Source organism: Callorhinus ursinus, unplaced genomic scaffold, assembly GCF_003265705.2.
Source record: "Callorhinus ursinus isolate GAN/ISIS: 27379988/994484 unplaced genomic scaffold, GSC_fseal_2.0 scaffold19, whole genome shotgun sequence".
NCBI classification, from domain to species: domain Eukaryota; kingdom Metazoa; phylum Chordata; class Mammalia; order Carnivora; family Otariidae; genus Callorhinus; species Callorhinus ursinus.
Genome location: NW_027397081.1, coordinates 22,123,635 through 22,150,363, shown reverse-complemented (window position 1 = coordinate 22,150,363; position 26,729 = coordinate 22,123,635). Strand labels below are relative to the sequence as shown.

The following is a 26,729-nucleotide window of genomic DNA, read 5'->3' as shown; positions in this document are numbered from 1 at the left end:
GAGGCTCTGATCTCAGAAATTAGAACTATGCTTCCTCCACCCCAGCACCCAGGAAGGGGACATCGGTGGGCGTGGGAGCAGGTGCGGCGGACTGGGCAGTCACTTCAGCTGCCCCCTAGGACCAGGGGCCTGAGACGGGCAGGCCAGGTCCCAGCACACCAGGGAGAGCATCTCCCCACCTGCTGAGGCTCTCCTGCGCCCCCCACACCCCCCTGCAGGTCCCAGGGCCGGGGCCACCGCCCTGTGTGAAACTCGGGGCTATTTAAGGACAGCCTGTCAGCTGTGACAGCCAGGCCTCCTGATCCTGTGATATAAATAATTAATCCTCTTACGTTTGCTCTGGACAAATTAGACATTGATTGGGAAGAGCTTAATCTGACTCCTTTTCAGAGGGGCTGGGGGCGGTGGGATGGGAACCACAGTGGAGGCAGGGCTGGGGGGAAGGGGCAGTGTGCAGGGTCCAACTGGAAGGAGGAGGAGGTGAAAGCTAAGCCAAAGAATAGAGAGGAGAGGGAAGGGCTGAGAGAGGTGGCCTTGCTCCCGCATCACCCTGGACCCTGTGGCCAGCCGCTTGAAGGAGTGCTTTGAGCTTCTGGAAGGGACCCCTACAGAGGGTTTATTGGTGTGGGAGAGGAACATAAAGAAAGGGAGAGAAAAGACTGGCTGAGTGAGATATGAGCAGGGGACTCCTGGGACATCCCCAGAAAGCCTTGGTTTGCCATACCAGAGGGCCCAGCCCCCACAGCCTGCTCCTGCCTGTGACCCTGGGAGAGGACAGCCTAGGAATTCCTCCCGTGCCCTGTTCCGCCTCTAAGGAAGGAACAGGCCCTGGGGGGCTAAGGGCAGCCACCGCACAGGGGGCCAGGCTGCGACAGCACAGCCCTGCTGGGCTCCGGGCCTGTGCGAGCCCCAGCACTTCTCCTGAGCTCCTCGGGGCTGAGCAGGTGAAGCTTGCACCCTCAGTGACTTACATGAGGGCCCCAGAGAGGAGGAGAAAGCCCCATCTTCTCCAGGAACTCCTCCAATGACAGAAGGGGACAGCCCTTCAGAACCAGCCCGCAGGGGCCCTAACCTACCTACCCCGGGGCAGGAGCAGGCCTGGGGGAGCAGGAGGGGCTCACCCCTCCCTCCTCCTGGTCCCACCTGCTGCAGCCCCCCTCAGCCCCCCTCTGCCCCCCTCCGCCTGACCCCACGCTTCATTCAGCTGGAGGTTGGACACAGATCCCCAGCCGTGTGCCTGGCACTGAATTCCTCTGCCTCAGGCAGGGGCTGTGCCTGGCTGTTAAGTCTGGTCATTAAATTAAAGTTAGAAATGGAAATGATTCATGAATAACTCATAATGGTTTGTTGGGAAGCTCCTTAAGCTCTCAGGGAGCTATGGTTTGCTCTGTTGTTAAACTATAATTGTTATTATTAATCATGTTCTTAATAATTATGTGATATTAACTTACGATAATAACCACATGGTGCCAACCTGGGTGCTCCACGTGATGCCAAGGCACGGCCATCTCCCGGGGCTGGACGGGCCTTAGTGTGAAGCTGAGGGAGGGAAGGCAGGAGACGGTCCCCTCGGTACCATCAATGGCTCCAGGACCTAGAGAAAGGGGAGGTGAAGGCGGGGGCCGCCGGGAAGCTGTGGTTACCGGGACTCATGGTCATGGTCATGGGGTCACAATAAGACAAACACCCCAAAATAGGCTTGGAATAGGAGGAGCCCGGTTGGAAGTTTTGTGAAAAGTTAAGTGTTGTCCACAGTGGGGTTAAAGCAGAGGACACTGTGAACTCTCTCCCTGGGGGTCTGTAGGGAAAGACCCCCCCACACACACGCGCGCACACCCATGCACACCTGCGTGCCCCTGGGAGCTCCCAGCACTGCCTCACAGACAGCAGGCTCCCCCCTCCGGCACTGGTCCAAGGCAGTGATCACCGCCCCAGGGCCAGGACCGAGGCAACCCCTGGGCTTTTCAGCCTCTCGACTCTGGTGGTACTGATTGGCAATTGGTGGGTGAAAGACATCAGCACGGCTGTCTTCCCGCCCCTCTGACCAAACCAGGACTGATGGAGCCGAAGCCTCTGAGGAGTGAAGACAGCGGGGGAGGCTAGAAGCTGGGCAGGAGAAAGGGCAAGTGCCATCCCTGGGAGGGACGAGGGGGCACGGTGAGGGACCCACGCTGGGGACAGGAGTCAGGACAGGAGAGCTGAGAGAGCTGGAGGAAGGGCCCTCGGGACCCCTGGCTAATACCCCTCCCACAACCTCCCACCTTGTCTAGAAACCAAGTCTGTGTGTGTGCACGCGTGTGCACGTGTGTGGGCGCAGATGCGCACGCGTGTATGGGCACGTGCCACCAGACCTTGGCCTCCTTCTTTCCCACCGGGGATCCCAACAGACAGGGCCCTCGGTAGCGCTCAGAGCAGGATGGCCAAGCTATCTAGGGACTGACAGCGGTTTATTCATTTCCTAGCCAGTCAGGTGGGCCAATCTATTGAGTAATCCACCCAGCTCTCTCCAGAATAACCTGCTTGTCACCCGCGGAGCAAAGCCTGCTGCCTCCAACACCGACTCCTCCCCTGGCCCCGGAAGTTTCCCCTCTGCGGAGATTCCTGCCGGCCCCCCTCCCCACCTGGCACTGAAGGATCTCTGGTTGGGGGGGGGCCTAGCCCTGTGCCACCCCATGCCATACCCCGCTTTCTAGCTTCTACAGAGACGCACCCCCTGGGTGGGAGGAACACCCTTGCCATTGGAGGAGGAGGAGGGCCACAGCGGCACGCGGGGTTCTCCACTTGCAGGTGGGCCAAGCGGGGCCAGATCATTAAGGAAGCATCTGGAGAAGTGTATCGGACCTCAGTGGACTACACGTACTTCTCAGAGCCTGTCTCCTGCGAGGTGACCAACGCCCTGGGCAGCACCAACATCAGCCGCACGGTGGACGTCTACTGTGAGTATCCCCAGGCGAGCCGGCCCCGGAGCATCTCTGTTCAGGGGCTCAGGAACCTTGCTGGGCTCTCTGCACACCATAGAACCATGCCTCACGAGCTCACAGTGCCGCCCACTTTAAGAAAAGCTTCTTGGTGTGGTATTTCCGGCTTCCCTTGACCCTTACAGTAATCCAGGGAGGCAGGAATTATTATTCCCATTACTCAGGTGAGGGGATGGAGGCCCAAGGTCACTCAGCAAGTAAGTCGCAGAAGGAGAACTGAGGCCAGGCTCAAGCAAATCCACTGCTGACCACAGGTCCCGCTGCTTCCCATTAGGGACCCGAGTACACCTCCCTCTGGTGGCCTGGCAGGGACCCCCTTGGGGTGAGCCAGCCCATCACTGACCGATGGGTTGGATGTGTTCACAGCAATAAGCATTAGCTCATCTACTGCGCTTTACAGTTTGAAAAGCACTTTTGCAAACTTTCTTACATCTGACCCCTCCCCTCACCCTCAGTGGCCTCAACAGAAAGTGCCACTACTCCCTTTTCAAGGGACTAATCCCGGTCTCCTGACCCTGGTTTTCACATTCTTCTGCTCCTGGAAAGCAGCTAAGCAGTGCTCTGCATACCCTCCCGTCACCGTGCCTGAAATCCCACCATTACACCCACTCTGGGGACCAAGGCTTGGTCTGCAGGAGGCTCTCTGGTGTGCAGCGGGGAGATGGAGAGGAACCTCCATTAATGCTCACCAACACTTAGCAGGGGCCTGGGACCAGGCCCAGCTACTTCACTGGGGTTGGAGAAAGGCTGGGAGGGGCTGGAACGGAGCATAACCTGCAGGCTCGGAGCAAGTGGAGAACTCTGGGAAAGGCATGGCTTCCTGGAGGGGGTGGAAAACACGGGGAGAGGCATGCTTCCTCCACGCCTTGTCTCAGAGCCCCTGGAGGACCGTGGGAGGGCTCCAGGAGCTGGGCCAGGTGCACAGGGTAACTGGACTCTAGGTCCCTCACCTGAAGCCTGGGCAAGGACCTGAAGGCAGAGACAGAAAAATCCCAGGATTTCTGGGGCAGGAGGAAGTCCCCTCTGCCTGCAGATTGGGGAGGGGGCTTCCTGGAACCAGGACAAAGGGCAGGAGATGGGGGCAAATCCCAGTAGAAATGGGGCCAGAGCACTTTTTCCTAGGGCTGTTGCTGCCAGTGAGTGGGCCTGAGGGAGGCCGGGCTGGGGGACTGGGATCTCTTGCTTACTTCCCGGGTCCTTCAGACCCTGCTCCCAGAGCTCCCAGCCCACCAAGAGCCCTGTCTCCCCCTTCCTCCTCTCACAGTTGGGCCCCGCATGACCACAGAGCCCCAATCCCTGCTCGTGGATCTGGGCTCCGATGCGGTCTTCAGCTGTGCCTGGACAGGCAACCCCTCCCTGACCATCGTCTGGATGAAACGGGGCTCAGGCGTGGTAAGTCCTCAGCTCACACCCCACAGAGGCCTCGGACCACCTGAACTGCCTTCTGGGCCCCTCTCACCCTTTGGCTAAGGGCATCGGCCTCCAGTGTAAGCTGAAGGGAGAAGAACTCCAGAAAGAAGAGAGTGAACCCCAGATACCCACATGTACCCCCTCAGTCCTAAACACACTCAACCACTGCAGTTTTGCCCTATCACTAAACCTTAGAAGAAAAGCAGGTGGTCACCAATGTGCTGGGAGTAAAAAGTCTCTAGACAGCCTTTTCCACTTTCCCTGAATAGTTAAGGGATCCATTAGCTTTAGAGTTAAGTTTCACAGTCTTCCTGTGTTCCTCTTTTAAAATAAATATGTTTTTTCGGTTGTATAAGTTTATCAGAAATCCCTCCCCTCAGGAGGACCAGCGAGAGCCTTGGGAGGGAAGTCAAGGGTGAGGCAGACAGAAACTGGCCTCCGTGTGACCTACTGTGGGCCGGACACCGCTCCATCCTGTGAGCAGGGCTGCCCTGTTGTAGCAATAAGAGCATCAGGGCAGATAAGAAACTGCCCCAGGCCACGCAGGTAGTCACCACCCAAGTCAGGATTTGAACTCAGGGTTAGCTAAGGCCAAAGTCTTTGGATCACGCCCAAACTCTATCCCAAAAGGATATTGAAAATGACTCCAAAAAGACAGGTCCAGGCACCTGCAAACAAGATCCTCGGGGCCAGCCGGGTACAAGTTGGTGGGCAGCCTGCCTGTGTTTGAGAAAGTCTCTGGGCCCCAGCCAGGGAGTACCCCCCCCCCCCCCCCCCCCCCCCCCCCCCCCCCCCCCCAGCTGGTGTGCAGCTGTAGATCTCCCCTGGACAGCTCACGGGGCATACTGTCTCCCACCCCACCCCTGCGCCTCACTGCCACGCTGAAGACCGGTCACTTACGGCAGGCCCGCCTCGCAGCCCTTCTGGTTCTGGGAGACAGAGGGAGCCTGGCTCTGCTCTCCGTGTCTGATCCTCCACAATCCTCCCAGGTGCTGAGCAATGAAAAGACCCTGACCCTCAAAACCGTCCGCCAGGAGGATGCTGGGAAGTATGTGTGCCGAGCCGTGGTGCCCCGGGTGGGAGCCGGGGAGCGAGAGGTGACCCTGACAGTCAATGGTAAGACCCACCCCCCCCACTCATGTTAAGAGGATAGGAGGGTGCAGAGAGGGGCCCAAGGCGTCTTGGTCCCAGGCATTGCCTCAGAGGGCCTGTCGTTGGTTCTGGGCCTTGCTTCCACCCCGACCCTGGCTCCATAGCAGTTCTGTCCACCTCTTCGAGTCCATGTCAAAGCCCAGGCCTGAGGTGAGGAAGGACCTGGCTAGTTGCGTCACCTTCCTCCTAAGGGGTCCCAGGCTTAGGAGTGGTAGCTGATGAATTTTATCCTGGCCAAGAGGAAAGGGTCAGAGGATCACTAGGCAGCCAACTTAGATCCCGTATCTACCCTCTGACCTGGACCTTGACCTTGGTCCTGGAGGGAATGTAAGGGAGCGTCTCTGCAACTCCTGGTTGGCCCCTTCCCGTTGCATGCTGGCTGCTCGGTCGGAGAGACCCATCACAATTTCCACAAGACCAAGCATTCAGGGGGTCCTCTTGAGGGCAGAGTCTTATCACTTACCATAAAACCATTATAGCAGGAGAGGGTTTTCAGATGTCCCCACAACACAGATGACTTAGGAGACAGAGTGTTAGACCAGCATGGATGATGGCATACAGAATGTTACAGAGAAGCTGGGTCAGGCCCAGGAAGGCTGTAGCACCACGATGGAAATCTGACGTCCCTGCCATGGTACGTGCTCAGGCGAGGGGGGGGGGGCGCGGGCAACCAAAGCTGCTGGCTGGAGAGAGGGAGAAAAGCGAAGGCCAAGCCCCTCTGTGTTTCCAAACTTCCTCAGTCCACTGGGTTTTTGGTTTCTCTTTACGAGCCCCCTGGTCCCACAGAGTCTGCCTCTGGTCAAAGCCCTGAGGCTCTGAGCCACAGTGAGATCCAAGCCCCAGACCCACCTTTGCAGGGCCTCTGGGTCCTGGCCCCAGATCAAGGCCCTAAGGAGGGGCTGAGTCATGTTCCGGAAATCTGCCGTCCTGGCTTCACCTCCACCCAGGAAGCTGCCCACAGGAAGCCTCATCTATTCTCCCCCTTTGCTAGAAAACTAAAACCAGCTTGGTGCTTCCTCAGCCATCCCCCTCCGGCTTCCCCATTAGCCAGCCCCCCCGTCCACTGATTTCTTTTCCTCTCCTCCTCCCCCAGAGTCCTGGCAGCCCCAGAGGGAGGGTGAATCTACTCAGACCCCGGGTGCACTCACAGGCCACCTGTCCTGGGCAGAACCCTGACACAGGAGTCTTCCTGCCTTCCCCCTGGGTCCCCAGGACGCCACCAATAAATTGGCACTGCAGGGCTAAAAATAACAGCATCTGATCGCGCCTCCGTATATCCATGGCAACGCAGACTGCAGCCTTTTTCTGCTGCTCCGTGTCTGACACTGGGCTCAGGCACCAGGGCCCATGAAGGCAGTGGCCTCCCCCGCTGCCCGCCCTGGGTGCTGGCCCGTGACTGTGGCCAGCTCCCGTCTGCTGGCCCCAGGACCGGCCCAGCAGGGCTGGGGACCGTCCAGGGTCCCCAAGCCTGAAGCCTGAACATCCCCATTTCTGGGGAAAACCAGGCGGATAAATGAGGGACTGACATTCCATTGTCACTTTAGATATCCAGGCATTTCCCCGCAGGGATTCAAAGTGGTTTCTTGGGGAGGGAACGCACACCTCGCACACCTCGGGAGGACATTTCTCTTGGAAGGGACACCCCAGCCTGGGCCCTGGCGGCTACACAGGGTTTGATCTGCAACCCCCCCCCGCCAGGGATCCTGTGTCTCTCCCCCTCCTCTGCCTCCAATACTGGCACAGGCTCCCCTAGATCGTCAGGAAGAGAACCGCCCAAGGGATTGGAGTGAAGCAAGGAGGCCGTTTGTTTCTGTTGAACTGGGGTCATCTAGCCCTGATGCAGGGGGATGGCTTAAGTGGCCCGGGGTGGGGGGGGAGCCGACGTTGGAGAGGAATGATCTAGAGAACAGGTGGAGGGATGGCGAAGCCCTTTGGAAAGGGGCCTGGGCTGGACTGAAGGAACCAGACATTATGAAAGGATCCAAAATGAGATGGGGTGCTCCTCACAACACACCCCAGCTGGTGGGCGACCGCTGCCCACTGCCTTTTGGGGAGTAAATTGGCACAGGTCTTGCCTGGTTTGGTTCAAACCCGGGATCTGCAGGGAGGGGGAGATTAACCACACTACCACTGTGCTTTGACTGCCCAACCCCACCTTTATTCTGATTTCTTTTTTTCTTCTAAGAAGCCCTTAAACACTTACCCATTTGCCTAATGGCTTTTAGAATGCCTGAAAACCCCCCAGAGAATTCCTAGTCCCTGGGAAGTGAAGGGGAAACGGTTTTATGGTATCCTCACTTCCAGCCAGCAGCAAAACAAAGCGCCATCCAAGTTCCTAGAACATCAAGCCCTCCTGCCTTTTGGTCAAAGGCTTCTTGGAGCAAAAACATGTAAGAGAGACACTACACTCGGCTCAGCCCATGCTCAGAGCCACCTTGGGGCGGGGGGGGGGAAGCCCTTACCTGAAGGGTCCCCCACGTCTGCCGCATCCAGCTCCAAGCTGTTAGCCATCCCAAACTCAATAGCAGTCACCTGAGTGTCTCCCAGTACCCACCCCCGCCCCTTGGCTGAGAGCTACTCATAGAAATGCAAATCTGTTTTAATTAAGGCGGCTAATAAACAGCAATTATGTTTGCAGCAATTTCTGTTTTGTTCCCAGCATAATTTTGCCTGTCCTCCAGATCCCTTGCTCTAGCTCTTTCTTCTCCATTTTCGGCCACCTAAGACCCAACCTTTTCCCTCAGGATTGGGAAGGGGACGTGAGGGTCTCCATCCCTACAGGGCTTGCTTGCTCCAGCCGCCCAAGCCCCAGCCAGGAAGTCAGCTGAGCAAACAGCTGAATTCGCCTCTCCTCCCTCCCCCTTTCCATGCCAGGTGGGCTTTGTGAGGGAAGGATTTGGGTGAGATAAAAGGCAGAACTAGACAGGCGGCACACTCTTAGACTACAGGTGGATTCTCCAGGCTGTGGGAGGAGGTAGATAAGACAGGGACTCCGAGAGACATCCATAAACATTACACACACACACACACACACACACACACACACTCTAGACATACGTGAGATGAAGGTTGTGAACCCTCCCAGCGCATGCCCCCTAAGCAAGGTGATCCCCCCTCCCCCCCTCTCCCCGCCAGAGGCACTCGAGCATTTCCTTCTCTTCCTCCGGCTTTGCCCGGCCCAGCGAGGGCACCCAGTTTGTTAGGCAGGCACGCCCTCTCCTGGACGTGGGGGAGAATGGCTCGAGTGGAACAGTCCACTAAGGCAGAGGTGGTATTAGTTAGAGATGTAACATTACTTAGTATCCCTTCCTCCCCGACACTTCCCCTACTCCCTTCTGAGGTCCCACCTCCTTCGTAAAGCTTTCCCCACCCGCCAGGCAGAATTAGCCCCTCTCCTCTGAAGTCCGTTGGCACTTCGTGTGTACCGCTCCGTGGTACGAACGCTCACCACCTTTTATGACGGTTATTTATGTCTTCTGGGCATTCTGACTTAGAAGCGTTCCTTCGTCATCCCTTGAGAGGATTATGACTGAACGCTTAATTTATCTTTGAGTCCCCTGCCTTGCACTTTACCTTGCACATACAGGCCTCCAGTAAATGTGTGCTGAACGATTGGATGAATGGGTCAACTTCTGAACCCCACCCCAGAAGGGTCCAGCCAGGCACCTGCCTTTCCTGATTCCCTGGTGTGATGCTGTCTCCCCAACAGGACCCCCCATCATCTCCAGCACCCAGACCCAGCATGCCCTGCATGGGGAGAAGGGCCAGATCAAGTGCTTCATCCGGAGCACACCGCCACCCGACCGAATCGTGAGTGCTCTGGGGCCGGGAGGGGAGGGCTGGGGGAGTCCCCTGGCGGCTCATCTCAGACCGCCTCTTTCTTAAAACCACCAGGCCTCTGAGCTTCCCATCCTCTGTGGGGAAAATTATACCTGCCTTGTCTCTCTGGGAAAGGCATCACGAAGACAGTGTGCTCCCAGAGCTGGTCTGCAAGTGTCTTTAACTCTGCTCTGCTGTCCACATGTGCCCTAACAGTAATAACAGTAATGCTTCCAACCAAGTTCTGCGTCCTAGGAGCAGAGGGCTAAGTGAGGGTAGCAGAAAGGAATGACAAGCGATTGCTTCCCTTTCCTGGGTTCAAGGCCAGTCTTTGGCAAAATCCTAGACAGAGTGTGGTTTGTGGTCGGCAATCCCCTTTCTTCACCCCCCAGAGTCCTCCTCTGTTGGCCTCCAGGTGCCCGTGGATTGCCCTGCCCCACTTACCGAGTTCTCCCCTCCAAAAATATCATTGCATTGTCCCTCCCTTCTGCAAAACTCATCCCCGTCCCTGCAGTGCCACTAAGGCCACCTGAAGAGTTCACACTTGGGCCCTGCCAGGTGTTTGCATTTGTAAAAGCCAGGGTCTTCACCCAAGTCCATCTGAAACCGGTGGGAGCCTCGGCACGAAAACAGAGAAGGGGAAGCATTTTCTAGCATTAGTGGAAGTCCGATACTATTCTTAGTGGTCCCCGATGCCTAGCGTAGTCCTGATAGAAGACTGCCCTAGGGTCAACTCCACCAGGGAGGACGTAGGGGGTGCACACTGAGCAACCAGGGCATGTGCGTGCCAGGGGCTGGGACGTTGAAGCTGTAAACGCTCAAGGTGTCATCCTATAAACTCCGATACGGTTAGCGCATCACGTGTGTTACACACTTTTTCAGGCATCCAGCTCATTCACTGTCTGAAAAATTCACATGCAAATTGCAAGAAGTCATACATAGAACTAATACCTATGTGCCCCCTGTTCCCTTCACCCTTTAATTTTTTTTAAGTTGTAACTGTAACCCATGCCCATCAGAATAATCCGTTCACTAGTGAGCGTGTTCGCACGATCTTTCTCTTCATAGAGATCTAACTCTTGGCCCGCGGTTCTCAATGGGACAAGATCCCCCGCCCAGGGGACATTTGGCATTGTCTGGAGACATTTTTGGTTGTCACAGTTCGGAGGGGTGCTACCAGCATCGAGCAGATGTTGGCCAGGGATGCTGCCAAACTCCTACAATGCACAAACCAGCCCCCACACCCAGGAATGTTCTAGGCCAGAATGTCACCAGGGCCAAGTCTGAGGAAGCACTGGCACCTCACCCACCGCCAAGCGCTTACCTGCAGAGATTGTCACATTCTCCCCAACGCCGAAAACCAGGCCTGTGTGCTCACACGCTGACAAACGTGAAAAGGCTCCGAGAAGAATTCCACTCTCAGCCTTATAAACTAAGACAGGTTAACATGGTCACAAGTACAACTCTTGGAACATATGTTTGTACAAAGGAGCAAAGTGACAAAACTAGGCTCAGTCACTCTGGGGCTGGTCTTCTTCTCCCACCTGCCAGGGCAGCTGAGGGCCCGCCAAGGGCGGGGGGCTCCCATCGCTGTCACAGGGTTCCCTGTCTGCCCAGAAGGTGTCCCAGGGAAGAGCCACAGAAGGCCCCTGTCCATGGAAATGCCCTCCGAGGTGGCCCAGCCTTCGTGTGCGCGTGCATGGTTATGTGAGTGTGTGGTCCGGTGTGTGTTGTGATGTGCGTTGATGTGTGTTGTGTGCACACGTCTGTGGCGTGTTGGGATGTGTGTGCGGACCCGTGGGCATGATGCTGCCGGATGCAAGCCTGGCAGCGTCCGGCCTGGAGCAGGGAGGTGGCAGGGCGGCGCTGGCGGGGGGGGGTCTCCTCCTCACTCTGCGCACCTCGGACAGGCCTGGTCCTGGAAGGAGAACGTGCTGGAGTCGGGGACGTCGGGGCGCTACACGGTGGAGACAGTCAGCACCGAAGAGGGGGTCATCTCCACACTGACCATCAGCAACATCGTGCGGGCCGACTTCCAGACCATCTACAACTGCACCGCCTGGAACAGCTTCGGCTCCGACACGGAGATCATCCGGCTCAAGGAGCAAGGTGGGGGCCGCCAGGGCCACCAGGGGATCACAGGACCGCCAGGGCCCCTCCCCGCCTGGGGTAGGGCCCCAGGCAAGGTCTTCCAGGGTCTTGAGCCAACAAAGCCCACCTGAGGCCACAGGCAGGTTGAGCCAGAGGACAAGTCACAGAGCACTTCCTAACTTGCTCCACAGCCTTGGTCAGGTCACAGGAAGTGGCCCTCTGTGGCCCAGTTCCCCCAAGGCCAAGGCACACCAGGAAAGGAAAGGGGGAGGAAACCTGCTCAGGCTGGTGGTTCTCCAGGACGGTGTTTCAGGAAAAGGTGACCACAGAGCAAGCCAAGCTGATTGCCATGAGGAGCCTTCTAGCAGCTTCTAAGGGCCCTGGCTTCTGTGCACTCAGCGTTTCCCTAGTGTCCTTAGGGGGGTGTCATCCACTGAGGAGTGTCCCTGCAGGGGTACACCAGGACGGATGTGTTGGGGAACCTGGCCCAGCCCATTAAGACAATAAGCCAGTCCGGTTCCCCAAAAGTCCCCCAGAGGGTGCTCATGCTAAGCTAAGGGATAGTACTTGAGCTGCCCCCAACCCCTGGTACATGGTGGTGGGGTCAGGTTCAGATCCCCTGCAGTTCCTCCAGGACCACAGAAGACCAATGGACCACTGTGCGCTGAAGGGCACACCAGCCAGAGGGCAGCGCTGGGCGGGAGGGCTCAGACCTGCTGGCTGGGCGAGGAGGTGGATCAGGAAGGCTCACCCCCCCTGTGACCCCGTGTACAGACTGCGCATCTCCTGATCAGAGAGATGCTGAGAACTCTAGTCTCCGCTTCAAGGTCTCATGCGGACCACAGGCTGGGAGCCTCCGAGGGGCACCGCAGGGTGGCTCTGAGCCGCTCGGCAGACAGCCAGCAGTACACGGAGCCTGAAATGGGCTGTAGATCTTGCCCCTTTGCCAGGGGGGCTCAGTCTATGGCAGACAGGGCGGTCCAGGCTCCTCGGCCCTGGCAGTGTCCAACCCCTCCAAGATGCAGGCGCACCCACAAACTGTCAGGGCCTGGCAGGAGATTCCGGGCCAAGCAGGTGGTCTCAGCTGGACCCCTCGGACCTCAGCGCTACCCTGCGGATCAGTGTCTCCCTACACCTCTTCACTAATAATGCTGCTTTGCATAATGCTTTGCACATAATTTGCATACTATCATCCACACATCATCCTAAACCCTCCCAGTCCCCCGTTGCTTGCCCTCCATGTCTTCCCCTGAGTGCCCCCACCCCCATGCCCTCCCCTTAGTGTCCTCACCCCACCCTCTCCAGATACCCCCCTCCTCCCAAGCCTTAACTTCTTTCTCTGGTCCCCTACCCCTCGGGAGTCTCTTCTAAGTCAGTCTGAAAGAACGCCCAGTTCAGTTCAGCTAGCCTGGGTCCGTTGGGTGGTCCCGGAAACATGAGAGAGGAGGGAGCCCCTCATCCCGATCCCCACCAGGTGGCCGGCCCCAGGCCCACCCCACCCTGGCCAGCCAGGCCCTGGCTGTGGACGCTTGCTTTATTTCCAAACAGGTTCGGAAATGAAGTCGGGAGCCGGGCTGGAAGCAGGTACGGAAGGAGACATGAGAACTCCCCGGGCTGGGAGGAAGGGGCCTCTGGGCTAGTTGGGGAGGGACCCTAAAGGGGTAGGGAGGCCTATGCAGGCCGCTAACTTCTCTGCCCTCCCCCCACCTCCAGGCTTTAGTGCAGCCAGAGCAGGGAGAGGGGTTCCCAGCCAGCTTGGGCCTAGAGACCCCAGAGACCCATCTCCTCTGTCGCCAATGCCAGAGCCCACAGGCTGCTTGCAGCCCAGGACACCGGCTCTCACTCCTCCCCCTCTGTTCCTCCCATCCTCTCTTCGGAAACCCTGGCTCCTCCCCTCTGGGTTCAGCTCGCCCCTGGCCTGGCCTCCCTCTGTTTCCAGGCTCTCCTGGACTCTTCCGGCTTCTCAACATCATCACCAGCTTGGCCATGCTTCCCAGGACTCCAGGGCCTCCCAGCCCCTGGGCCTGCATAACCCATGCTAATCCATGCTTTCTGCTCGCCGCCTCCTCCCCCTACTCCTGCCTGCCTTTCCCCCAGTGAAGTGTCATCCACCCCGGGGCTCAGGCTGCGGGGCAGTGCCTCCCTCCCCACGTGCCCAGCAGCAAGGTGGTCCTCAGGCTCCCAGGGTTGAGTTGCTCTGTCTTAGGACCCCACACAAGACAATTGCCTCCACTCTCCAAGCAGAAACCCAAAAAGAGAATCAGGACGTTGCAAGCCAGACTCCATGGAGCCGACAAGAGCCATGAGCAAGATGTGGGGGTCCTCTGCCACATTGACCCTGAAGGAGCTAGGGCCCGCCAGTCCCTTCGTCAAGCTCCTTGTGGGGCCCACACACCCTCCCCTCTGGGCGGATATGCCCTTTAAGAGCACCAGTCTGGGCCCGGGCAAGCTCCCAGAGGAAGTACACAGACTCCTGTGGTATTCTCCCTCAGAACCACTACTGGTGCTGGAGGTGGTGTCACCTTCTTGTGTCCATGTCACCCGTCTGTTCACACTCATCTGCAGCTCCCTGACACCTTCCTTCCTGGCTGAGACTCCTCATGCCCAGTTCCCCTCCTTGGAAGGAGGTGAGGCTGAGCAGGAGGGCGGCTCCTTCCTCCCGCCCCTCTCCAGGGAACATCCAAGAGGGACAGCCTGCCCATGCGGCCTTGGCCAGACCCCAGGTAGCCAGGCAAGGAGGAAACACACACACAGGCGGGCTGCAGAGGGACTGCCACCCCAGTGGTCCCCCTGACCCCAGCAGACCCTCTCTCTGTCCCAGCCCCCCACTCGGAGACAGTTCTCCAGATAAGACGGTGCCGTATAACAACTGAAGGAAATGTGGCCTCACAAGATGCCCGGGTCAGAAGTCACCTTAGATACTGTTGCCTGGTCCTCTAGTTGGACGGGAGAGACATCGAGGCCTGCAGAGCTTAAGGAACCTTCCACGGTCATCCTTTGGCTTTGAGCTCAGCTGAGACAAGACTTGAGTGTTTCCAAGGAGACTTAGTAGGAATCAAGGAGGAACCAAATCGAACCCAAATTAATAAAATTCAAAAGAACAGAGCCAATGAGCTTCCAAAGCAGTTTTCCTTGCCTAACAGAATTAAAACCCAAAGACAGAAATCATCTACGTACCAAAGCAAGCTCATGGGTCTGCCTGAGGTCTACTGAGGTCAAGTCCCCTTTGTCACTCCTGACTGTTGAGACCAACCCAGACCCTTCCCATTTTTAATCCCTGCGTATTCTCCGCACCCCCTTCTCCTCTCCCCTCCCCTGCCACTCTCACAGCGGGTCTCAGCCACCAATAGGCAGGTGATGAGTGCACTGTTGTGCAGATCCAGCCTAACCACCAACGCTGCCCACCCCGGGCACCTGCTCCTCCCGGGAGGGGGCGACCCACCGCCGCCGCCCAGCTGCACCTCCAGGGGCCAGGCCTGGAGGGTTTCTTCCTCTCTTGCCCTCTTTAAAGCAACCAACAGCAATGAGAGGCTAACCCACAGCCCAAGACAAAGTCCCAGACATCCTGCAGTCATCCACACTGACAATGTGGGGCACGTTAGGGGGCAGGGAGCTCAGGCTCTAGAAGGAATTTTCTTCTCATTCAAGGTTCTGATCTTGCTACATTTCTCCTACCCCTCCAGAAACTGGAGCAAACACTTGACTAGGACTGGTGCCAGGCTCAGTTTCAAGGTCTTTCCTTGCATTCACTCATGGAGTGAGTGGTTACTCACCCTGTAACCACCCCCTGAGGTGGGCACTGTAATGATCCCATTTTGGAGATAGAGAGGTGAGGTAAGTTGCTCAGAAAAGGTGCTGGCGTCTGGGCTGTCCAGAGCACGTGAACTTTGGAGGATGCTGTGTGATACAGCAGACGGAGCTGGGGAGCAAGAGGAGGCCGGGATTTGCCCTGGCCTTCTGCAGCTGTGCGTCCTTGACTGAGTCATGCGACCTCTCTGGACCTCAGTGTTTCCATCTGTAAATGGGAGGTTTGGATTCAGCAGGCCGTAAGGACTCCCTGCCCCCAAATTTTCTAATTCTATTCCCAATGGACTATACGGGGCTCCAAATCCTGTACTCCAGCCCACATGCAGCCACAGAAGGGCCAGGGCTGTCTGGAAGAGCACACACACACACCCCCCAATATACCCTCCCCATCCGCATCTCCACCAGGCTAGGGCACTGAACAGATAAACTCAGCAGGGAGTGAGGGCTTGCCTAGCTGGAGTTCTGGGCGCCTGGCAGAGAGGGCTACCAGGATGCCTGGGGACTGGCCCTGGAAGAGAAGGAGCAGAACTGGGGGGGAGGGGCCAAGGAAAAGGAGCATTTCTCCTTAGAGAGGTGGGGGGCAGCTGCGATCCTGACCACCCCCCTTGCACCTAAGACTTGGGCCTCTGGCAGCTACTACCCTGATGCCCGGCAGGCCCGTGAGGACAAGCTGCCTCAGGCCTGAGAACTCTCTAAAAGCTGGTGGTCCATGTCCATCCTCTGCACCTGGGAACGGGAAGAGAAGGAGAGCACAAACCAGGCAAACAAGGGAAGTGACCATAGTCGTTTTACAAAAAAAAAAAAAAAAAAAAAAAATCCAGGACTTTCTACTCTCCAGCCCCCGCATGATAGACTATTCCTGGTTTAGTACAGAAGGGAGCTAAACGGTACCACAGCCTTGCTTCTCATCTCCAGGTAGCCCTCCCCGGCCCTCCCCTCCCCATGTCTGCCTGCCTCCCTCCCCACCCACCTCTTCTGTAGTCCCTCGCACCCCCTCCTCGGTCCTGAGTCCCTGAGTCCCGCTGGAGCTGACCCCTGTTGGAACTCTGCCTGGGCCGGCCCAGGCCCCACCCCCCACCCTCACCCCTCCCCAGGCACTTCCCAGGAGGGCCTGAGTGCAGGTGTCTGGCCCCAGGGGCTGCCCCCCCCCCCCGAGGAAACTGGGGAAGGCCCTGGTGGGGAGAGTGGGCTGTCCCTGATTTCCCATCGGCTGTGCCTGCTTCTCTCCCACAGAGTCTGTGCCGATGGCCGTCATCATCGGGGTGGCCGTAGGAGCTGGTGTGGCCTTCCTCGTCCTTCTGGCAACCATTGTGGCCTTCTGCTGTGCCCGCTCCCAGAGAAGTACGGGAGGGAGACCCGGGAGCTCAGGGAGGGGGACAGAGAAAAAGGCCAGGCTTAGACTGCTCCGGAGAGCAAGTAAGCAGGAGTGCTGTGAGCAGGGGCCCTGACCTGCTGTGAGCTGCTGGGGTAGGGATGGGGTCTTTGGCACCTTCTTATGTGCAGTGCTTTACGTGGTGTCTGGCACGTAGTGGGCACGCAACTGATGCGGAACTGAACGGAAGTGAGCTTCGTCTTCCAAGGCCGTCAGCCAGCACTCGGGATTGAGCACCTATGGCTGGATGGAGCCGTAGAGAACTCTGGGAGGGGGTTGGGGGGAGGTGGCTTGATCCTTGCCCTCCAGGTTCTGCTAGTCTAACCAGAGAAGTAGGTCACCCACAACGAAGGGGAGAAAAGCACTCGAGGCATCCCTTTGTGAAGACTTTTAAAGGTCTGCAGTCACTAGCGATAAAATTCTGCACTCTTGAGGAATCACTCGGACCTGGAGTTCCAGCCTGAGTGCAGCTCTGACGCTACTTGTCAAGGGCGGACGCGCGGACGGATAAACTGGGAGGACTGAGTGAGGGAAATCAATGGGGGCTCGGGCTTCTAGCCCCGCCTTTTCCTACCACCAGTGGGGGCTCGGGCTTCTAGCCCCACCCCTTTCTGCCACCAGTGGGGGCTCGGGTTTCTAGCCCCGCCTTTTCCTACCACCAGTGGGGGCTCGGGCTTCTAGCCCCACCCCTTTCTGCCACCAGTAGGGGCTCAGGCTTCTAGCCCTGCCTTTTTCACGCGAATCTGGGCAAGCCGCCACTATTCCCCGCCTCAGTTTCCTTGCGTGTAATAGTTAGGGATTGCGTGATGAGACTTTTATGACCCCACTGGCTCTAACGTTCGATGATCCTAAGGCACAAGATGAATAATCAGAAGAAGCCAACTCCCTCCACCACTTGGATGTGTTAGAAGAAAGCGGGGTGTCCCCCACTAGGTTTCCTCCACCCCAAGCCTGGCAGCCATGGCTCTCTTGCTTGCCCCCAGTGATGTGGTCTTGGAAGCTCCCTGACCCCCTCTCAGTGGAAATTATAGGGGAGCATGTTTTAGCAAGAGTCTTCTAACAGAGCTCCCCGACTCTCAATCAGCTGTCTCCCCTAGAAGCCGTAAAGTCTCCACCACTGAAGCATTGACCCAAGAGCTGGACCGCCACGTGTCAGGGATGTGTCTGCTTTGGGCGGGGGATGGACCATGGGACCCCGAGGCCCCTTCTGACAGTAAGATTAGCAGTTCTCTTAATGGAGAGAGAAGAGCCTGGTAGACTAGGCCAGGAAAGACTTCCAGAAGGATAAAAAGGACCTAGCTCTGTGAGGCAGATGAATGCACGAGGATGGCCTCTCAAGCCAGGGCAGCAGAGGGGAAGGCTGAGGTGCACCTAACACGACCCACAGAGAAAGAGAGCCGAAGCCCCAACAGCCCACAGCACATCCAGACAGGTGTTCTACTGGGGTGGGGGTGGGGGTGGGGGGCTGGAAGCCACTGAGTTCAGGGGCTGGACGGTGAACCCTGGGGGTGGCGGGGGAAGTGGGGGCTTGACATCTCAGGCCCTGACGCCTGAGGATGAGGACTGAACCTGTCATCTACACTTTCCTATTTTACGTCCAGATCTCAAAGGGGTTGTGTCGGCCAAGAATGACATCCGAGTGGAGATTGTCCATAAGGAGCCTGCTTCCGGCCGGGAGGCTGAGGAACACCCCACCATCAAGCAGCTGATGGTGAGAATGCCATCTTATCCCCACCCCATCCCGATCTCTGTGTCCCGAAGGTCCTGGTTCCAGAGGCTTCTTGGTGGCCTGGATGCTCCCGAGAAGCAGAGCATCGGTCAAGATGTGCCCTACCCCCATAATAGGTCAGGCACCCATTCTCCGCCAGCAAAGAGTTATTGTCTGTCTGCTACATTGCACTTGGTGTTCTGGGAGACTCAAAGCCATCTAAGATGCCATCCCAGCTTTCAGGGAACCTGACTGTTCAGTAGAGAGACAACACATGCATAAAGTGCCATAATATGCTGTCACTTAGTACATAATTCTTTTTTTTTTTTTTTTTTATTTATTTGAGAGAGAGAGAATGAGAGATAGAGAGCACGAGAAGGAAGAGGGTCAGAGGGAGAAGCAGACCCCCTGCTGAGCAGGGAGCCCGATGTGTGGGACTCGATCCCGGGACTCCAGGATCACGACCTGAGCCGAAGGCAGTCGCTTAACCAACTGAGCCACCCAGGCGCCCCAGTACATAATTCTATACACACATGAATATGATAGATATTCAGTACATGCCCTGCCCCTCCCCCAAACCCAGCCCCAAAAGTCTACAAGAAATACAGGTTCCTCTTCAGGAACCCGAGTGCTCACCAGAAAAAAACTCATTAACTTCTTCAGCAAACCTAAGCCTGCCGCTCTTCCTGCTTCCTGTTACTAGACCATAATCCACCCAGCTGTACAAGCAGAAACCTGGGAAACTGTGCTAGAAAACTCTAGGGCATACTATGTCATGGTTCAAATACCTTGAGGGAGTAGCAGCAAGCCCGGGGTGAAGAGCAGGGAGCCTGCCTGTGCCTCAGTCTCCCCACCTGTGAAGTGGGGATGAAAGTCGTAGCGCACAAGGCCGTGGTGACGGCCGAATGAGTAAACCCATAAAGGACTTGGAGCCTGTAGAACACAGTAAGTGCTCAGGAAATGTTAGCCACTGTGTTGCTGTAAAATCACCCTTTCCCTTATCTGTCTCCGCTAGATGGTGAGCAAGCTGCCTTGTTCATCCCCGAGACTCCAAAGACTCTCAGCCCCTGGTGGAGGCTCAGCAACATGATTGAGCTGAACTGACATTTTCCTCACCCGGTCTTTTTCTTTCCAAATCTCATTCTCTGGTCCTTTCAATTCCACTTCAGAAACTTTCTCAAAATGTGTGCCCTTGCCCCTGTCCCCTTATGACTTCCCTGATGGGGCCTTATCGTGGCTCCCTGGACTAGTACCACAGCCTAGTGGTCTCACCACCTTGTTTTTTTTTTTTTTTTTAAAGATTTTCTTTATTTATTCATGAGAGACAGAGGGAGAGAGAGAGAGAGAGAAGCAGAGGGAGAAGCAGGCTCCCAAGGAGCAGGGAGCCCGATGCGGGACTCGATCCCAGGACCCCGGGATCATGACCTGAGCCGAAGGCAGATGCTTAACCATCTGAGCCACCCAGGCGCCCGACCTTGGTTTTTTTTTCTTTTTTTTTAACCACCTTATTCAATCCACCCTCCAGAGTCCCACAGAAAGGGTCCTTCTAGAACGAAAATTGGATCCTGTTACTCTCCTACTTAAAATCCCTCAGTGGCTCCCCCTGTCTACTAGATAAAGTCCAACCACCAAGCATGTCTCAGGCCCTTCATGGAGAGGTGGCAGCTGCTGGCCGTTCCAGCTCCATCTTCCTACTAAATGTACCCGGCCCTCCAGACACCCCAAAAACTTGCTGTTCCCAGCCTTTGAGTCTTTTATACCTCTGAGACTTTACACAGGCCTGTTGATCTTGCCTATTAAATTTCACATTCTCCTAGGAGAATCAGCTCAAATGTCACTCCCTCCATCATTCTCCATGCTTGTCCCTAACCCTCTCCCCCTCCCCACTGCTGGCAGAGCTACACACTTCCTGCTCTCCTCAAACACGTTGCATGCTCCTCTTTCATAGTGCATTGCTCGGATTACACGTCAGCTCCCCGATTATCTCAGAGTTCCAGAAGGGCACATTCCCAAATCTATGCGTATCTGCTTCCCCCCAGGCCAAACACAGTGCCTGACACAGGAGAGCAATTAATCTTACAAGAGTGGAAACCAGAGCCTAGATCCAAGAAGGAATGGATGTCTCTGTAGATGAGCTTCATCAAGGCTGGTGTGGAAGTATCCTGACGTGTCCTTCCTCCCAAAAAGGACCTTTAATTCCCTCCCACTGGGACATCCTGATTGCCTCAGAGTGTCTCCACACCCTGCAATCCAAACTCTTGAGAAAGAGTGGGGGGGTCTCTCAGTAGTCAGTTAAGAGGATGTGTGAGGTTGGGTGGGGGGAGGGACCCTGGCAGAGGGACCTGCTGGGAGCCTCCCCTCCCCCACTCCCCCCACCCCCTGGCCCCTGTAAGGCCCCAACATTGATGAGAGGTAGGCTTAGAAGTTGAATCTGGTGGGAAAGCCCTCCAATCCAGGCAGACACAGAACATTTACTGGAAAATGAAAAAAAGCAGCATCAGTGAGGGCGAAACAGAATGGAAACCCTCTGGCTGATGCCATGAGGCTCCGAAAAGAGACCAAGAAAGTGAGTCACAAGGGAGAAGAGTGGGTGGGAGGCTGTCCTAGATCATGTCGTATGCAGAAGTGACACCCGGGAAGCATCTGTGTGCCACAGGATAAGTAAGCGTCACCGTGGTTATCCAGACTCATGTACCCACCGTGTGCCAAGCATGCTTGATTTTCCACCTTCCATCTAACTGTTACTTCCATGTTCAGTGATGGAGAGCTATGCCATTCCATTCATTCATCCAACACAAACATAACATTTGCAACAGCCCTACGGTCTACCAGGCACTGTGCTAGGCATGACAAATTAAAACAGTTACCTGTGATTTCACGCCCAAAGCATTTTGGTCAATGACCACAATAGACAAGGCACTGTGCCAGGTGGGCTGGGGACCCAAAGAGAAGCTAAAAGTGATCCTTGCCCCAAGGTTCTTTGGCCTCTGTTAGGAAGGTAACGTTTAGTACATCGAAGCCATTGCTATGAATAACAGGTGTGGCCCATGTTGCCAGCATCTCACAGGTAGTACTGCACTGTGATTCTTTCCTAAGACCTTCACGGAGCCTAGCACTGGGTGATGCGCTGCCCTGCTGGGACCCCAGACTGTGCCCTCTGAACCCAGAGGTTCTGTAATTATTTATCTACACACCCAGCTCCCTGTTGTGTATAGCCCTATCTTAATGTCCCTCCGTGTGTGTATGCCTGGCCTGAAATTCAGTAAATGCTCCATGAATCGACTTGAATCATCCAAGTGAGATCTCGGGAGGTCATGCCCTAGCCCAAGGGAAGAAAGTGTGGTCTTAGCAAACTGCCCCGCCCCCCACTCCTCCTGTCTCTCCCTGTCTCTCAGGACAGGGATGCAGGAACGATGATGACATCTGGGATCTCCCCATGCCTCCTCCACCTGCCGTCCATGGGCCAGCCAGGGACAGGTGGTGGGGAGGGGGAGACAGAGACGGCAGGCTTCTTTTGAGTTCATTCCTCTATCTTTTCCTTGCGGGAAGTGGACGCTTAGCCCACCTCCAATCCACTGAGCAGCCATTTTCGGGTTGTAGATGGACCGGGGTGAATTCCAACAAGACTCAGTACTGAAGCAGCTGGAGGTTCTCAAAGAAGAGGAGAAGGAGTTTCAGAACCTGAAGGTAAGAATAGCCACAAGTTGGAAGTCACAGCTGTGGAATCCTGACTTCAGCCCTCATGCCTTAAGGCCCAGATCCAGACAAACAAAGACGGGAAACGAGGAGGCCAGAGGTCACCTTAAGGACAGGTGCCTAGTCTCTCTCTCTCTCTCTCTCTCTCTCTCTCTCTCTCTCTCTCTCTCTCTCTCCCCCCCAGGTGGGCCGCTCGCCTGCCCCAGGAGGCGGGAGAGTGAAGGCTGCGGTCCCACGGTCCTCCTCTCCCACAGCTTCCTCACAAACACCGTTTTTAAATTAAGTAGCCATGTTCTGGACAAAAACACAAAAACCCTTCAAGGTCGGCTTCTCAGCAGCCTCTGCCCCGCCCCGACCTAGTGACACGTGGCGCGTGGAGCGCCCCCTGCCGCATGCCCTCGGCCCCTCGCCCCCGCCCCTGCGGCCGCCGCAGTACCCGCCCGCCCCCTCCCCTCCGTGCCACGCGGCTCCTTCCAGCCGCCGCCCCGTGCCCGCCGTTGTCCCCTTCCCCCCCGTGCCAAGGAGGACTGCCTCGGAAGGCTGTGCCCGCCGGGTGACGCTGCTCTCGCTCTGGCCCCCTCCCAGGACCCCACCAATGGCTACTACAGCGTCAACACCTTCAAAGAGCACCACTCGACCCCCACCATCTCGCTCAGCAGCTGCCAGCCGGACCTGCGCCCCGCGGGCAAGCAGCGCGTGCCCACGGGCATGTCCTTCACCAACATCTACAGCACCCTGAGCGGCCAGGGCCGCCTCTACGACTACGGGCAGAGGTTCGTGCTGGGCATGGGCAGCTCGTCCATCGAGCTCTGCGAGCGCGAGTTCCAGAGGGGCTCCCTCAGCGACAGCAGCTCCTTCCTGGACACGCAGTGTGACAGCAGCGTCAGCAGCAGCGGCAAGCAGGACGGCTACGTGCAGTTCGACAAGGCCAGCAAGGCCTCTGCTTCGTCCTCCCACCACTCCCAGTCCTCTTCCCAGAACTCCGACCCCAGCCGACCCCTGCAGCGGCGGATGCAGACTCACGTCTGAGAATCCCAAACCGGCGCTGGGGAGGGCTGGGGAGGGCTAGGGAAGGGGCGGGGGGAGCGTGCCACCTTCTGGCTCTCCAGAGACTGTGGGTGCTTTGCAGAGCACCCCAGAACCGGCCGCCTCCAGGACAGCACCCCCACGCCCCGTGCCTCTGCGACCGCCCTCCTCCGAAGCCCCTGATCAAGCACAAACCCGGGTCCCCAGCTGCAGCGGGGCCAGAGGCGGGCGGGTGGGGACGCGGTCGGAGGATGCAGCTGAGTGCGCTGTGCTCGGTGCTGGGCCCTCCGGTCCGGCCTTTTCCTGGAGGCCCTCCCCCTACAGGCACTCGAGGCAGCTAGAACTTTGCTTTAATGAAACTGCCGTCCACTCTCCGGCCTCCCCCTGAGCTCTACCTTGTGCTGCCCACAGCCCTACCCCTGTACCTATTGCTCCTCCACAACGCTGGGGAGAAGGGGGGTGAAGCGCGTCCCAGCACTGGGCTGCCCCCCAACACCAGACCCCCCCCACCAGCGCCCCCTGCTGCTCAGAGCCCAGACCCTGGATGCTGAGAAGCCAGAAATGGCCCCGGAGCATCTCTCCTGCCACACTGGCTGTGAGCCCACCCCCAATTTGTTCGGTGTTTTGTGTCCATACTCTTGCAGTTCTGTCCTTGGACTTGAGGCCTCTGAACTCTGAGGTGGGACTGGCCCAGTCGGAGACTGATGTCCTGGGAGGGAGAGGGAGGGGTAGGAGGGAACATGGGCGCACCTGGGGAACCTCGCTCAACACTCCCGTCCTGCAATTCAGAGCCTCCCCACCCACCCCTGCTTCCTGTACTGTCCTCTTGCCCTCCAGCACAATCGGGGTTAATATAAGAAGTGTGAGAGCTTCTCTGGGTCCGGGTTCTTCCAACAGTCATTGCAGGGAGTGTTTCCTGGAGCACGTAGGGCTTAAGGAGACTAGGGGTCAGGTCTTTAAAACCCGCACATACTTTGCCTCCGCCAACAAGGAACAAGGATCTAAGAACAGTTGCAAGGTGGTGTGGTGCACAGGAAAATGATGACTTAAAGATTCGTCTATTAATTCCTTCCAGCCTTCCCCACCCTGGAGGTGGGTGGCACATCTGCCACCTAATTTTCACCACACCTTCATTGCCCTTTACCCCTTGCCCCAGCCACATACACATATACAGTTCTCGTGAAAGGGTGGAGGTGCCCATTCTTGCCTTGAAACTCAGGTTATGACGGCATAACCAGAAGAACAAGTAAGCATACTGTTCTCCCATAGAACAGAAGGAGTTCTGTCCCTCTCGAGCTTCAGGTACTCTGGGTAAGAATGTGAACTATCATGGCAGCAAGCAGAGAGCACAGGGCCTGCGTCATCAAGACTTGGCCACGCAAGTCCCAACCCCATGAGCTCTCTCCAATGCATGAATCCCTCAAAGAATTGCTGAAGGGGTAGGAGGTCACAAGTAAGAACTCTGTGAAAGAGAAGAACAGAGAGCGGGGAGGGGGGGGGGATTAGCAACACCTGGAGGCTTCTGGAAAGTGGCGGCCTTGAGAAGGAGCCTAGACTGCACTCCGTGCCCACCTCAGTTGTCCCCAGCCCTATTTCCTTCCTGCAGAAGAGTGAGGGGCACAAAAAAGCTGGTAAAGGGAGGGGTTAAAAAAAGGTTTTGAGGCAGAGGGAAGCCCTGGATTCTCCTGTAGGTGATTTCAAATGAACTGAAATGAGTGCTTTACAGCTGTAATCTTATTTAATCTTCACAAAGGATCACCATTTTACAGACCAGGGAATGCGGCTTCAAGAAGCCCAAGGTCACAGGCTAACAAGTGGCAAATGTGTCATTATACACACATGATCTCCCCTGTGAAGTATTTCCATCCAAAGCACAAACTCAAGGCCGCGGTCATCCTAGAATATGATGAAAACGGCTGACGGTAAAGGCCACCTGCTAGTTCCCACTCTGGGGCAGGCTCAGCAAGGAGGGACCACAGCTCTGTTAGGAAGGCAGGCGGGACTGGCATCCTCCACCTCAAGTCCCCAGGCGACCTGGACAGACCGCACTCCTGCCAAACAAAGCCATCCTGTGTATCCAGTCACCCTCACCCCCACCCAGACCAGTATCTAGTTTTCTGATAGCGTTAAAATTCATTATTGGCTCCGAGGCCCTGGATGGGAGCCCGGTTTCTGATTCTCAGGCTCGCTATCAGTCTGGAAAGCCCGGGGTCATTTCCAGTACCTCTTCAACTTTCATGGAACAGGAAACACTTTCACATGATGAGCTAGAATACCACAGCAAATCCGTTTCTGATGAAGCTGATTGAACCAAGTGCTCTAAAGTAATAGGGCCTCAGAGCTGCCCTTGAGCTTCCGGAGTGGAGAGGACCCAGGGAAAAGAAAATAAACATGAGGCCGTCCTTGGGAGGCTTCTCGGAACAGCAGAAAAGGAGCCAACGGGAAATCCATTTCTCACTGCCTGCATGGGAGGGACACAGGGGGTGTAAGGCATGTGCTGTTATGGAACTTGAACCAAAATCCCAAGGTCCACACCCCAGATTCCATTAGCTCTGCCCAGGTATCGTGTGTGCGGTTTATGAGGGCACCAGAAAAAAAGACCAAGGCGGGCTGGGGGGGGGGGGGAGGTCCTGCCATTAGCTTATGCTCTAGGAAGTTTCCCTACAAAATAAACTCTTTATTAAATTAGAAGTATAAGTAATTTAAATAAAAACGATCTTAATTTGTATAGAGATTTTTATTTAAAATACCACTTGCTGTGCTTATTTTAAGACTAAGGACATCTCCGCTAAATCTTAAATTTTACTTCCCTTTTACAAAAGTCTTTTTAAAAAAAACCCTCTTATCTAAGTTGTTTTTAGGAGATGTAACCGTATAGCAGCCATTTATTTGCAGCTTTAGCATCAAAATTACCAGCAGTCTTTGAGAATCACTGATAAGGAGCTCTCACTCTCACTCTGATGGTTACTTCTTGTTAGTGGTAAGGCTCCAAACATCTTTTCCGCAACCCCCTTTCAGTCTCTCTAACTAGGTCATAAACTGGGGAAAATGAGACAATTTCAAGCTAGTCGTCTGTCTAAAAATAAAGATTTGTTTCCCTGGATGAATACGTGTTTGTTATAAGGAGAGGAGGACCATCCGTTCTGTCTCTCTCTAACTGCTATTCCTCCTGGGTCCATCTCCCCCTCCTCTCTAACGGCTAAGTCTTTGACAGACGCTAAAAGCTTTCATTATCACAGGCCCTGTAGGTTTCTTCATTCCGACACAGCCGTCATCTTTAAAAGGCCTTTTGTGGACACACACCATTCACAAGAGACATCGTTGACTTGTGGTCGACGTCCCTGGTGCCACTCCATGTTCCCAGAGCTCCTCTCTGGGACAGTCCACTCAGCCCACCCCCAGGGCTAGGACGTCCTCAACCCCTGAGCTTGCTGATCAGGGACCCTGAGCTATGCAAAGACATCTCTTTCCTTTCCTTCTTAACCTATGGCCCTTGGAAATATATATATTTTTTTAAGATTTTATGTATTTATTTGTCAGAGAGAGAGAGAGAATGCGCACAAGCAGGGCAAGCAGCAGGCAGAGGGAGAAGCAGACTCCCCGATGAGCAAGGAGCCCGATGCGGGGACTCGATCCCAGATGCCTAACCGAATGAGCCACCCAGGTGTCC

General features: G+C 56.1%; 1 protein-coding gene across 4 annotated transcripts in view; it reads left to right on the top strand.

The window, feature by feature from the left end:
* The window catches only part of KIRREL3 (kirre like nephrin family adhesion molecule 3), a 541,225-nt gene extending 515,438 nt beyond the window's left edge, over positions 1 to 25,787 (top strand). For 2 of the 4 annotated variants that reach the window (XM_073903960.1, XM_073903959.1), the window contains exons 9-18: positions 2,788 to 2,936; positions 4,243 to 4,370; positions 5,378 to 5,504; positions 9,250 to 9,350; positions 11,270 to 11,468; positions 12,999 to 13,034; positions 16,491 to 16,598; positions 18,231 to 18,340; positions 21,938 to 22,024; positions 22,619 to 25,787. In XM_073903960.1, the coding sequence (XP_073760061.1) occupies positions 2,788 to 2,936; positions 4,243 to 4,370; positions 5,378 to 5,504; positions 9,250 to 9,350; positions 11,270 to 11,468; positions 12,999 to 13,034; positions 16,491 to 16,598; positions 18,231 to 18,340; positions 21,938 to 22,024; positions 22,619 to 23,062 (1,489 nt within the window). In that variant the 3' untranslated portion in view covers positions 23,063 to 25,787. Of the gene's footprint in view, positions 1 to 2,787; positions 2,937 to 4,242; positions 4,371 to 5,377; positions 5,505 to 9,249; positions 9,351 to 11,269; positions 11,469 to 12,998; positions 13,035 to 16,490; positions 16,599 to 18,230; positions 18,341 to 21,937; positions 22,025 to 22,217; positions 22,593 to 22,618 lie in introns of those variants that run through there. The other 2 variants (XM_073903962.1, XM_073903961.1) reach the window with 2 other exon arrangements.
* The last annotated feature ends 942 nt before the right edge of the window (positions 25,788 to 26,729 follow it).